The 14,515-nt window shown below is 49.0% G+C and overlaps 1 protein-coding gene across 1 annotated transcript in view; it reads right to left on the reverse strand.

The window, feature by feature from the left end:
• CDH22 (cadherin 22) overlaps nt 1-14,515 on the reverse strand; it is a 136,745-nt gene that overhangs the window by 60,061 nt on the left and 62,169 nt on the right. Inside the window, exon 3 of the mRNA XM_010384183.2 lies at nt 7,248-7,542. Coding sequence (XP_010382485.2) covers nt 7,248-7,542 — 295 coding nt within the window. The remainder of the gene's footprint in view (nt 1-7,247; nt 7,543-14,515) is intronic.

The raw sequence follows: 14,515 nt of genomic DNA on the forward strand, positions 1-14,515 counted from the left end.
CTGGCTTGGGCCTGCGGGCTGCTGAGCTACACTCTCTCCAGCTATAGATGGGACAATTGGAGGCTCCCAGCCTGCTGCTGCCCTCTCTAAATGATATCCTTGGGGAACACACTCCTTCCTGCCTTCCTCCTTTCCTCTCTGTTCCCCCAAGCACTGAATTTAAGAATCAGATAGTGTGCTCTCGCAGTTTTACTTTCCTTCCCCTCTTGAGCCTCAGTTTCCATAGCTGTAAAATGGGGATGTCAGTACTTAACCCAAGAGAGTCCCTAGGAGGCTGAAATGAGATTAGGGATGTGAAAGTGATTTTCAAGCTGCAAAGTTTTGTGCAAGAAATGGTTGCGACTCTTTCCTCAAAGAAAGCTATGGATGCTGAGCCAAGGAACTCAGGTTCTGGTTTCCGCTTCTGGGTCTAGTTCTGACTTCAGCTCTTACTGTGGAACCTCAGAAAAATCACTGCATTTATTTCTGTATCAGTAACATGAAGACACTAATACCGATCCTGCTTATTCCCCAGGATTGTGAGAATAAAGAGAAATAGCTCTGTGAAAGCAGGGCTTGCTGATAGCTATTATTTAGTAAATATCCAAATAAACGCAGGCTGTACTACCAAACAGTCTTTTCCCATCTATTAAAGATGCTGCTCACAGAGGAATTGAAATACATGGAAAAGTGCCCATTTCCACATTCTGTTGAGCCCTAATCCCATGGTCTGGCAATGTCAATTCTATGGCATGTGCGCTATGACATTCTCCTTCCTTTGCCCATGGCAGACATCACCAATCCATCATGGCATTCTTTTCTGCCAAGGCTGAATGAGATCTTAGACTCCTTCGCAATACAGCCCAATAGTCACTACCAATTGATCTGAGTTAGCACAAGAGATGAAACTGATCTGCTACCACTTTGAGGTGAGGGGTGGTGTCTTGCTCATCTGTGATCTCCACATACCTAGCAAGGTGCTATGTACATAGTAGGCCTAATATGTATTTACTGAATTAAAAGCAACTACTTCTCTATCCTCTGTGGGGCTATGTATAAAATAGGTGCTAATAAATGTTTGCTAAGTTGGGTGACTCATCTTTGCAAGCCCTACAGAACCAAGTACATTGGAGGCCTTGTGTATAATGGGTGCTAATAAACATTTGTGGATTTAATTCAATTACTTATCTTTATATCCCCTGCAGTGCCCAGAATAAAGTAGTGGTTAGTAAATGCACATTGAATTGAATTTATCATTTCTGTCTTTGGTATCTTCAATAGTGCCAGGCATAGTATCTTGCACAAGGTTGACGTGAATAACTAGGAGGAGTTGAGCTGGGTGTGGGAGACCTGTGAAATCCTCTTGCCATCCCATGGTCAGGTTGTGACAGCCTAGGGAAGGGGTGTGGCTCCCTGACACTGAAGGAATGTCTAGTCTAGTTCTTCTCTATTAAAACTTACTCCCTGTTGACATATTCAGCCTCAAGCTGTAAATTCCCTCTCTCTGCTGCTGACTTCCAAAGTTGTATCTTTAGCCTCATCTCTCTCCTGACATCCAGACTCATAGATCCAACTGTCACCTTGACATCTGAACTTGGACATCCAATAGACACCTCAATCTTAACTTGCCCAAGAATGAATTCTTAATTTATTCTGCAAACTTGCTCTTCCTGGAGTAGTCCCCATCTCAGCCACAGTAGCTCCATCCATTCAGTTGCTCAGGCCCAAAACTTCAGCATCATCCTTGTCTCCTCTGCCTTTTACTCCCCACATCCAATCCCTCACAAACCCTGTTGGCTCTACCTTCAATGTACATCCAGAATTCCATCTCGTCTCACCATCCACACTGGTCCAAGTCACTATCACCTCTTGCTGCACCATTGCAATTGCTTTCTCATTGGCCTCCCTACTTCCAACCTTGCCTCCTACAGTGTTTTCAACATGGCGGCCAACAAGTCATTCTTTTAAAATATAAGCTGGATTTGATTACTCCTCTGCTCTCCGTCTCACTCAGAGTACAACCAAAAACCTTTCAATGGCTACTAAGTCCTGCGTGATCCATTGTCTGAGGTATTCAGACTCCAGATATTCTCCCACTTACTTCTCCTCAGCCACAGACCTCCTTGCTATTCCTCAAACATGACAAACATGCTATGCCTCAGGACCCTTGCACTTGTAGTTCTCTCTGTCTGGAACATTCTTCTTGTAGCTTAGTGGTTGTCCAAGTATGGCCTCCACACCAGCAGCATTAGGGAGTTTGTTAGAAATGCAGACATTTCTAACAGCCCAGACCTCCTGAGTCAGAAAGGCTGGGGGAACAAGGGCAACAATTTGTGTTTTAACAAACCCTCCAGGTAATGTGGATGCACAAAAAAGCTTGAAAACCACTTTTTGACCGAGCTCCTTGGTTCCCTTCCTTCAGATCTTTATTCAGAAATGTCCTCTTTCAGAAAGAGAGGCCTTCCCTGACCCCTCTGTCTAAAATAGCACTCCCCCAAATTGCTCCTAACTCCTTTACTCCTTTATTCTGCACAGCACACCATCAGGCATATTAATATTCATTATATATATATATATATATATATATAGAGAGAGAGAGAGAGAGAGAGAGAGAGAGAGAGAGAGACTCGCGCTGTCACTCAGGCTTGAGTGCAGTGGCATGATCTCTGCTATCGGCAACCTCTGCCTCCCTGGCTCAAGAAATTCTCCTGCCTCAGCCTCCCAAGTAGCTGGGACTACAGATGTATGCCACCATGCCTGGCTAATTTTTTTTATATTTTAGTAGAGATGGGGTTTCACCGTGTTGCCCAACTGGTCTTGAACTCCTGAGATCAGGCAATTTGCCTGCCTTGGCCTCCCAAAGTGTGAGGATTACAGGCGTGGGCCACTGCACCTGGCCTATTTTATATTTTTAATTATTTATTTGCATATTACACATTTGCTTATCTCTGTCCTGACTCTCTCCTGCTATAGTGTGTAGGTTTCCTAAGAATCCCCAATGCCTGGAACAGTGCCTGGCACATAGCAGGCGCTCAATAAACATCTGATGCTTAAATGAACCCTCTCTATGCTCAGAAGGGAACTTGGGGTCCAGAGGGGACAGGAAGTCGACCAAGGTCATGCAGGGAGTCAGGCGTCCTGACTATCAACTCAGGACCCACTTGGCTGCATCAGGCTTAACATGACTGGTGTGCCCCCTGCTCAGAAGCGTGGCTCATTGGAGGCCCCCGGCACACTTCCCTTCCCTTTTAAGCTGTGAGTGGTTTAATTTGCAAGCGCTGCTGCCTTTCATGTCCCAAGCTGCGTCCCTGCTCCCTCTGATCTCCGAAGCTGCCTGGACCCTGGTGCTGCTTGTTGGCCCCGCCCTCCGCAGCCGGATCAGGAGGTTGAGTAATTGTGACTGATTTTCAAAGCTGCCTGGAGTCTCTGCAAGCACCCTGGTGTCAGATTTGCTTCCCCTTCAAATAGTTGCTCAAATGAAATAAACTAATTTAATTTCTGCTTCTCCTTTCCCCCTCCTGGGTTCCCAGCTGGTCCAAATTGAGTCCCCCTCCCTCTCGACCTTTTTCCTGAGTGGACTGTGAGAGTCAGTGGGCTGGGAGAGGGAGTCAAGACAGGGCTGGTTCTCCATAGGCTGGTGCTCATAAACTGGGGGCTGCCTCTGCCTCCTACTCTCTGCATGACCTTGCCCTTCTCTTGATTTCAGTTTCCCCACCTGTGAAACAAGGACCCTTGCCATTCCAACAACCTGGGAGCCATGCCCAGCAACTTGCTCTGTCGCTGACTTGCTATGTGACTGTAGATACTTTCTTCTCTCTGAGCCTCAGTGTTCCCATCTGTTCAATGGGGATGCTACCATCAGTCCTGCCACCTCTCAGAGTCGCAGTGAAAGTGAAGTGATCATGGAGGAGCCACCATGGTGGAGATGAGGCTGCTCTTCCCCCAGCACCTCCCCATCCTCAGCCCTTCTCCACAGTGCAGCAGAGGGAATTTTCTAAAATGCAAGTCTTCCCACGTCACTCCCTCGCTCAAGCCTTTCCCAGGCTACCTGCTTTCCTCTAGTCCTTCAGATGGGGCTCCTGCTTCCTTCTCTAGCATCAGCTCTCCCCATCTTTCTGGTCTTTTTTTATGCAGAAATGTGCAGGTCAGTTTTAGGTGAAGGGGGACAGGGCTGTGAGTTTAAGTCAGTAGGTGGGGGCTGCAGGACCTAGAAAGTCAGGGACTTGTTGCATGACCTTGGACATGTCACTGCCTCTCTGAGCCCCAATTTCCCCATTTGCAAGATTAATTGCTAAGTTCTTGCCAGGCTCTGAAATTTCATATGTCTTTGCCATTGATAATATGCAAATTTATCTCTCCAGCCCAGACCTTCTCTGAACCTGGATATTCAACTGTCTTGTTCAAGATCTCCACTCAGCAGCCTAATACGTTTTTCTAACTTAACATACTTCACACCAAACTTCTAATTTCCTCTCATCCCCCAAATCTGTTCCTTCTATCTCAGTAAAGGGAAATCCATCTATTTAATTGCTCAGGTTACAATCCTAAGAGTCATCCTTGAGTTTTCTTTCTCTCACACTCCGTATCCAATCCATTAGCAATTTCCATTATCCAATCCATTATGCTTTCAGAATATATCCAAAAGGAGACCTCTTTTCCACACCTCCACTGGTACCATCTTGTTCCAAGCCACCATCACTTCCTGTTCACAGGCCACCTGCTTCTGCTCTTGCCCTCTTTTCTGCCCATCTATTCTTCATGGAAGAGCTGTGGGGTCCTGATCATGTCATTCTTCTGAGCAAGACCTTCCACTGACTTCTCAGTTTGCTCAGCATAAAAGGCAATGCCCTGGCTATGGTCTACATGGCTGCATGATCTGGTCATCTTGTTTTTTCTTGGCAGAATTCAACCCCAGGACCTTTGCATGTGACATTCCCTCTGCCTGGAATGCTCTTCCCCCAGGGCCATGCTCTCACTTCCTCCAGGTCTTCAGAGAAGCCTTACTGGACCAATGATCTAGTTGTTCACTTGCTTATTGTCTGTCTTCCTTAGGAAGAATGGGCCCTCCATGAGAGTAGGGAATCTTCTGCCTTTTCACTGCCATGTTCCCAGGGCCTAGCACATAGTAGGTACTCAATAAATATTTGTTGAATGAATGAATATACTCATCTAGACACAGCATGTCACATGCACACACAGGCCTTAAAGTGCTTCTTGGCTAGGTGTGTGTGTGTGCACATCTGCATATATATGTGGAACACACATGTACATCAGGCGTGCATGCCTGTGTGTGTACACCAGTCTGCACCCACATCCACAGCCTCACTGTTGCCTATTTCCCCCTCATCCCTTGCCCACCATTCTCTCTGGTTCACCTTCTCCTCTTCCCCTACTGGCTGCTTGCTCATTATCCCAGCAAGCTGCCAGATTTGGCTCAACCTGGGGAAGCTGGGCTGACAGCACTCTCTCCCAAAAGCCCAAGTACTCCTGGCCTCTGACATGCAGCCATACAGCTGGGAGGTCCAGGGAGGCACAGCGTCCAACCTTTGGCCACAGCGAGTCAGCAACGGAGTGTGGCTTAAGACCTAGGGCAGTAGCTTCTTGTCTAGCCTGGCTTGCAGATAACTTCGAGCAACATGGTGGGAAGGAGATGGCGGCTACTGGCTTGTGCCCCTCACCCCATGACCCCAGTTTCTACCAGAGCCCCAGAAGCCCTGAGCTAAGTGATGCCTTGATGGTCAGAAACGGTCTGGGGGTTTCATGATCATGCAGAGTCATGCAGCTTTAGCCTCAGTGTCCTGCTCCTGTGTGCATGGCCCTTTCTGAGTATGGCTGTGTCTGATGTCTACACGGAGATGTATATTGTGTGTGTGCACTTCACTTTCCATGGGCATAATCATGTGTGCAGTGCTCCTGCGTGTGTGCAGTCATACCCAGGTAAGTGCAACTGAATCTGTGTCTAGGGGCTCAGCCATCTCTGTATGAGGCTCTGCCCCTAGCTGGCTGGGATTTTGGTGAGCTGTGGCTTTCTCTGAGCTATAGACAGAGCTGCCTGTCTCATTCATCTGCCTGTGCCCACGCCTGTCTACAGCTGCACACCAGGGAAGCTGGACCCCAGGATGCTCATGTCTGCTTGTGGCTTTTGCCTCTGTGTACATGGCTGAGTCTGTGCAGAAGCGCTATGTGCATAAGGGCCCGTTTCCTGCCTGGTGTTGTGTGTGGCTATATCAGGGTGTGCAGTCGTGGGTCTGAGTGTGTGGTTGGGCCCTGTTTCAGCTGTGTCCCAATCTAGCTGTTCCCAGTGGTGGGTGTGCCTGAAGATGGGACTATGTCTGTGTGGAGGTTGTTGTCAAGGGTGTGCTGTGTCTGTTTATGTGCAGTTGAACTTTTGTGAAGGGCTCTGTCAAGGTGTCCAGGCATGCCTGTGTGTGTGACTCTGTCCAGCTGTGCCTGTGTGTGATTCTGTCCAGCTGTGCCTGTGTGTGTGACTCTGTCCAGCTGTGCCTGTGTGTATGACTCTGTCCAGCTGTGCCTGTGTGTGTGATTCTGTCCAGCTGTGCCTGTGTGTGATTCTGTCCAGCTGTGCCTGTGTGTGTGACTCTGTCCAGCTGTGCCTGTGTGTGTGATTCTGTCCAGCTGTGCCTGTGTGTGATTCTGTCCAGCTGTGCCTGTGTGTGTGACTCTGTCCAGCTGTGCCTGTGTGTGTGACTCCGTCCAGCTGTGCCTGTGTGTGTGACTCTGTCCAGCTGTGCCTGTGTGTGTGACTCTGTCCAGCTGTGCCTGTGTGACTCCGTCCAGCTGTGCCTGTGTGTGTGACTCTGTCCAGCTGTGCCTGTGTGTGTGACTCTGTCCAGCTGTGCCTGTGTTGGGGACTGGATCTATGAATGGGGTTGTATATCACTGTAGTGGTGAGTTGTATGCGGGGCTGGACTTGTGCATGTGGCGTGTCCAGATCTGTGGCTGTGTCTACATATGTGACTGGGTGTGGCTGTATGAGCACGTCTGAGGGCATCACTGTGTCCACATGCAGGTCCACATTCATGGGGGGGCTCTGTCCGTGGAAGTGGCTGAGGTCATGTGTGTGGTTTTGTCCAGGACTATGCTTGACCCCAGGGGGCACTTGAGCTCACATCTGTACCCTGTATCCTGGGTCAGCAGGCTCTTTCCTGTCCCTCCCCAGAGGATCAGCTACTCCCCTTCCCAGCAGGCTCGACTCCCCTTAGGGATCACCTTGATCCCACTCCCCACTCCCAGGGCCCACAGCCCACCTGTGGGTGAGAGTTCGGCCACGCTGCCAATATAGGGGCCGTGCAGGAAGCGGGGCTCACTGTCATTGATGTCCTGCACCTTGATGATGAACTCCGACTCGGGCTCCAGCAGGCGGTTGGTGGCGCGATCCCGAGCCTGGGCCCGCAGCGTGTAGAAGGTTTTCTGCTCGCGGTCCAGGCGCTCCATGGCATGAATGTCGCCTGTCAGCTCGTCGATCAGGAAAATGGTCCCAGCACCCTCGCCTGAGATGGTGTACTTGATGGCCCCGTCACCCTCGTCAGAGTCAGAGTGGATCTGGGGAGGCAGAGAGGAAGGCAAGGTGGAGGCTGAGGAGCAAGTTCCTCGTGGCTTCACTGTCCCATGCCTATTCCTGGGTGCCTATTCCTAAGCCCATCTCTTCTCCAACACATACACATCTTTAGTGAGGACACTGAGGCCCAGCAGCCATGCTCACTTACATCCCGGGCCTGGAGTGTTTCCTCAGTCCTCTGGGGCCCTCCCTGTCCCTGGACTCTACTTTCCCCTCTGCATTCAGAATTATCAGCCTTGGAGGCAGATCTGAACATGGCCTCCCTGCTTACGACCCTCCAGTGGCTTCCCATTGCCTTCACAAAGAAGTCCAGCACCACTTCCACACCTCTCTCCCCTTTAGCAGCACAGCCCTGACGATCCTGCCTTGAGTCCTGTCCTTGTTTCTCTGCCCTTGGAAAGTCTACTCATCTTGCAAAGTGCAATAAAAATGCCACCTCTTTCAGAAAGCTTTTCTGGATCCTCAGTCTCTCCCCACCTCTGGGATCTCTCAGTACATCAAGCCATCGTGATCATGTTCAGCCTTGTAGGATGGCTGTAGCCAACACTTCTCAAACTCTAATGTGCATGCAGTTCACCTGGGGATCTTGTTAAAATGCAGATTCTGACTCAGTAGGTCTGGGGCCAGGCCTCAGACTTTGCATTTCTAACAAACTTCCAGGCTGCTGGTCCATGAGCTCACTGTGAATTACAGGTCCAGCACTCCCTAGACTCTGCACCACAGGAGGTTGGGGTGGCATCTTCCTCATCTTGGTATATGGAGAACCAGGCTCAAGACATGGCACATGGCAGGGAGTGAAGGGAGAGAGGAGGAAGGGATGTCAATTGAAAGAGCACCTTCTATGTGCTAGGCACTGGCTAAGCAATTTATGTACTTTTCTAGTTCAAGATACTTTTTTAAAAAACCTGCTAGAGTAGGTTTTGCTATCTTTATTTTACAGATTTTTTCCCCCATTTCCTAATGAAGATTGGAGAAGTGGGATGGGTTCTTCAAGGTCAGGCCACTGGAAGAGCTGGTCTGACTCCACACTGGGCTTTCCCATTCCATCTAAAGCCTCCGGAGAGGAGTCCAGGGGAGGGGAGAGACAGTGCAACCTGGCCCAGCCTTGGCTCTGACATCTCCCTGTGCGTCCTCACCCATCACTTTGCCTCTCTGGCTCTCAGTTGCTTCATCTGTAACACGGGAATCATATTAGCATCTTCCTCCCAGAGGTACTGGGGGTTTGCTGAGTTGAGAATCCACACAAGGCCCTTAGCAGGTGTTACCAGGTGACATTTACAATATTTAACAGCCAGCATGGTGGGTGCACTGCCCAGGCAGTGGTACTGTAGCAGGATCCCTGCTAGGCCAGGCAGGAACCCTTTGGTTGCTGGATCACAGAGAGGCCCAAGGGGCTGAGAGAGTTGGGGCGAGGGAGAGGAAAGGGACTATTTACTACAAGTATGGAGGTTTTTCATGGTTTTAACAACCAGTACAACTACACCAGTTTGTACTAGCTGAAAATCAGCCCTGTCTGAGACATAATGAGTGCCCAATAAATGGTAGCTATCGTTATTATTATATTATTACTAAATGTTAGCTATATATAACCAGGATTTAATCTAGGCACTATTAGGCTCCAGATTCCAGGCTGTTTTCACTGCCCTGAGATCTCTTGGGTGAGGACCCAGCAAGAAGTCTGTTTTCTTGCAATCAGAAACACCTAAGTCCTTATCTTCCAATGCCCAAATCTCCCAGGCAGCTTCGCACAGAGGAAAATCCATTCCGATGAAGCTAATGGCTTTGGGCAGGTGCCTGCTCCTTTCTAAGCTTCCATGGAGATGGAGTGTGAATGAGAGAATCTCTAAAGTTCCTTTCAGGCTGGGGTGCTGTGAACCCCAGCCCACTCAGCAGAAGAACAGGTGCCCATGAAGTCATCACGAAGGGGGACAAAAGCCCATCCCCTGCCACGCAGGAGGAGCCGGGGTATAAATTCTGCTGGTAGAACTTTGTGTCTGAAAGGTGGATTATAGAAGTGCCATTTGGAAGATTGAATGGCCCATAAACATTTTCATATTTCATTAGCCGATTAATGGGCATCTCTCTCTTTTTGGCGAGTCTGCTGATTCTCAGCAGAAATTGCGGGGACTAAATGGAGGCGTCTGGTGGAACCTTTCCGGGTCCCCATCCTGTTATAGATTGCCCCAATTAATGCCCATCCTGGGCTCCACTGAGAAGCCTTCTTCCTGTCCAGTTACTGTTAATAGATTTCTCATAAGTGGCTGGATTGTAAAAACCTCATAACTCAGTTTAATGCCCCCAATAAAATTATTTCAGGACATCGGCCCTGAATCATTGGCAGTGCTGAGGATGAGGAGACCTGTCTCTCCTGTTTGCTGTTTATACATTTTTTCTACCATTGCCCCAAGGGAGATGGGATGAGAGGGGGTGATTCTGTTCCCTTTTGGGGTGCCTCTACCTGCTTCCCAGTCTGATCTGTTGTCAGCTTATTTCATCAGCAAACACTTCTGAGCAGTGTGATAGAATAAACAGCATTCGAAGAGATGCTTAACAGCTATAATCTTATTAGTCTTCATCATTGCCCTGTGAAACATTATCATTCCCATTTCTCAGGTTAGAAAACTGAGGCACAGAGAGGGGAAGTCATGTGCTGTGTCACGTGGCTAACTGCGGGAAGCACGCTCCTGACTCTACTACTCACTAATGTTGGGACCATGGGTTTGTCAATTTTACCTCTCTGAGCCCCTGTGTTTCCACCTGAGAAATCAGACCGAGCCCTACTTGGCACAGGTGTGGGGAGGATTAGATGAGAGCATGTTTACATTGACCTAAGCACTCTGCTAATGGTTGTTTCCTTCCCTTTCCATCTCCTGGCTCTCCATCACATCTCTGCAGCCCTTGATGTTTTAACTCAGACCCCAGGCAGGGCTCACTTATGAGTGAGGAATGGAGAGGAGGGCGTAGAGCCTAGTGGTGATGTCATCCTCTGTGGAATATGATGCAGAGCTCACCCTGGGGCCTACTGGCTGCTCTCTGGGGACTGCAGAGTCAGACAGGGGCAATCAGCCTGGGCAGGAGCTAAGATCTGGGAGTTACGAATTCAGGCCCAGCTGGGGCTGCCTGCCCTGCCTGCCTGGGTCCCAGCTCCAGAGTGAAGGGGGAATGCCTCTGGCTCTGCCCTAAGAAGATATTTCTCAGGACTCTCAGCTGTGAGTGGAGGATGGAAGATGGTGCTCTCATTTACTGAGCACCCACTATGTGTCAGACATGTGTTGCAGGCCATCTGCAGAAATTGAGCTTGACTTTGTGGGGTTTGCAAATGTATCCCTATTTTCCAGGTGAAGATACTGAGATGGCCGCAGGTCTGTTTGACTCCAAAGTCCAGTTTGGTTTCTCTGCAGTCTCTGGGAATCTGGCTAGTCTGCTTACAATGCCTGTAGCAGAGGATGAGGGAGAAAAGGGGAAGGAGTGGGCTACCGGGTGGCCACTGGGCTGCACAGCTTGGACAGTGGCCTTGACACCAGTCTTTTGCCCTGTGCCCTGCAGGCCACAGTCATCGGTGGCCTCTTCTCTGTAAGCCTCCATTTTACCATTTGGAAAAGAACCTCAAGCCACACATCAGGAAAGATTACGTGCTTTGGAGTCAGAATCAGCTCTGTACCAGCTTCAGCTTTGCCAGCGACCTGTGCACGCCCCTGGGCAAGTGGCTATCCTTCTCTGAGCCTCAGTTTTCTCATCTGTAAATGGGGCTAATATTGCTTCACCATATATATTCTGAAGATTCATAAGATAATATATGGAAGCTCCCTGCACTTAGTAGGTGCTCAATGTAAATTAGTTCCCTCTCCTTTTCCTGTGCTGGTCTCAGGAGGGGTTGAGGGGTCACCTAGTTCATCCTCTATCTCCTGATACAAGAACCACACAGACTCAAATCCTGACCCACTGGAGATCTAGGGGCCATGATCCAATCAATGCCTTCTTGTCTTTCAAACTCAGCTTGTTTCCTCCTCCAGGCAGCCCTCTCAGATGCCCTCTCATTTGGTTGAAGAGACCTCACCTGCTCCGTTCCTGTCCCGTACACAAACCCCTCCACTCCACACCCTCCTGTAACTTCTAGTGTTGCACATCTGTGTCCCCAGCTGTCATGGGCCTCAAGGTATGGACTAAGTTAGGTTTGTCTATGTCAGAACTCTCTGTGCCTGGCACACACTAGGTACCCTGACAATGCCTGCAGAGAAAATACAGGGAGTGGGAAAGTTGAATGTGTGTGTGTGTGTGTGTATGTGTGTGTGTGCACGTGAGTGTGAGTTTGCAAGCTCCTTGAGGGTCAAGCATCTGGCTGTTTATTCCAATTCCCCAGCACCCAGCACGGGGCACAGCATCAAACGTATTGAATACATGAATAATAAAGTATACAACTGTCATCAGACTCCCCCAGTTGTCTTCTGGGATTTCTGGAGAATTCAGCCACTCTTAAATCCCAGGTACACATGGACAATCGCTGGGAACTTAAAACACTCCAGGCACAGTTCTAGACCCTTTACTGCTATCTCATTGATGTCTCGTCTTGTGCATCAGAACTTACTCTCTCCCCATTGTGTAGGTGGGCAAACTGAGGCCCAGAGAGGGTCTAAACCCCACCTAAAGTCACACAGGTAATGACAGACGGCCCCAAAGCCTGACACCACATTCAGAGTTCTTTCTTTTTTTTTTTGAGACGGAGTCTTGCTCTGTCGCCCGGGCTGGAGTGCAGTGGCCGGATCTCAGCTCACTGCAAGCTCCGCCTCCCGGGTTCACGCCATTCTCCTGCCTCAGCCTCCCGAGTAGCTGGGACTACAGGCGCCCGCCACCTCGCCCGGCTAGTTTTTTGTATTTTTTAGTAGAGACGGGGTTTCACCGTGTTAGCCAGGATGGTCTTGATCTCCTGACCTCGTGATCCGCCTGTCTCGGCCTCCCAAAGTGCTGGGATTACAGGCTTGAGCCACCGCGCCCGGCCCAGAGTTCTTTCTACCACATCAAGTGTGGCCAGCCTTGGAGGAGAAATCCCCCTCAAGCCCCATCCCTTGATCATAAACAACACGAAAAACACAAGAGTGATGGTTTCTCATCCCAGGGGGCTGAAAAATGGGATTTATGAAGCCATTAATTACTTCCTCCTAATTAAATCAAAATTAAATGCGAGCAGAGGTACGTTTTCCTTATTAAAGACAATTAAACGGACAGTGCAGCTACGCAAATAAAATGAGTCCAGGATTTAAATGGAAAGCAAATCAAATAAAAAGCCTCCCCGGAATGAGGGGTCTGTTCACAACCGTGCTACTCGTAAACCAGGAGTTCATCAATTTTCTTTAAATATTAGCAACTTAATTAAATCTGCTCTCCTCCCCACTTTAATCCTGCCGTATATCTAAAATAGATCTCACCGCCTACAGGCGTTGGTCATAAGTGCTGACCCCATAATTCTATCTTTTTTTAAAAAAATTAAAAATCCTACAAAATCCACATCCAGCTGACAGAAGCCTCGGGGGAAATTACAGTTCGGAAAAGGGATTAGTCAGAGTACCCAGATTTTATGGAAATGCTGGGAGGTTGCTTTGAGGGTGGGTGTCGTGAGAAGGTCGGGGAGAGGTGCGCCAGGGTTGCCAATGGGGGCAGGGCCGCAGAAGGAGCTGTTCGTGTGGGGCCTGGGTGACAACCGCGGGGCCCAGCAGTTCCTGTGGGTGCTGACAGAAGCCTGGCGGCGAGTGATGGAGGAGGTGGTTGTAAAATAGGTTACCGTTGGGCACCTGGGGTTCACTCTGCGGATGGTGCTGTTGCTAAGCTACCTTTAGAACTCGACAAGGACGGATGCTCCGAGCGGCTCCCTGGGGTGGGGGGAACCAGGAAGCAGTGAATTAACTGAAATCGTGGTGAAGTCCTTTCTTCCTGAAGAGTGAGAGAGCGTGGTATGAGAGTGTGTGTTTGCATTCACGTGCGTGCCCACACAAGCACTCGTACATAAGGGGACAGGTGGCTTTTAAAAGCCCAAGCTCATATTCCTAGGGTGGGGAGCAGTGGGCTAATGACAAACTTCCCCCCACTTAGTGGTAAGAAGCTATAATGTTAAGTTGCCAAAAAGACTTTTTGGGATTTGGGGTGGGAGTTTGTAGTTAGATGGTACACTCAAGATGGTGGAACTCTCAATAATAGTGAGACTTACAAGGTGAGACTTAACAATAATAAAAGTGAATACTTACTGAGCACGTGCCAGGACCCAGCAAGTATTCTAGGTTCTTGATAAATACTAACTCATTGACTCCCCAAGGCCAGCCTTTGAGCTGGGTCCTAGTAATAGCCTCACTTAACAGATAAGGAAACTGAGGCACAGAGAGGGTGAATACAGTCAGCCCTCTGTATCCGTGGGTTCCACATCAGTGAATGCAACCGACCAAGGATCAAAACAAAACACTCAGAAACAAAATTGGGTCTGTACCGAATATGTACAGACGTTTTTCTTGTCCTTCTCTAAACAATATAGTATAACAACTATTTGCATAGTATTTACACTGTATTAGGTATTATCAATACTCTAGAGATGATTTAAAGTGTACGGGAGGATGTGCATAGGTTATGTGCAAATGCTCTGCTATTTTATATTGGGTTTTGGTATTCACGGGAGGTCCTGGAACCAATCCCCCATCGAGAGATACCGAGAGACAACTGTAAAGTGCCCAAAGTTAGAAAGATCATAAGCAGCCGAGCTGGGAATTGAGCCCAGGCAGTACAGCTCCAGGTGGCCCTTTAACCACACACAATGCCACCTCTCATAAGAAAGTGCACATTGGGCAAATATTTGCAAAGAGATGAAACCTCTCCCTCCCTGGATGGAGTGCTTTTCTGGAGATGGCCTTGAGAGTAAGAGAGCAGGGCAGGGGCTCTGGGTGAAGGTGATAGAGGAGGAGGGTGACAAGTCCCAAC

This window comes from Rhinopithecus roxellana, chromosome 13, assembly GCF_007565055.1.
Source record: "Rhinopithecus roxellana isolate Shanxi Qingling chromosome 13, ASM756505v1, whole genome shotgun sequence".
NCBI classification, from domain to species: Eukaryota; Metazoa; Chordata; class Mammalia; order Primates; family Cercopithecidae; genus Rhinopithecus; species Rhinopithecus roxellana.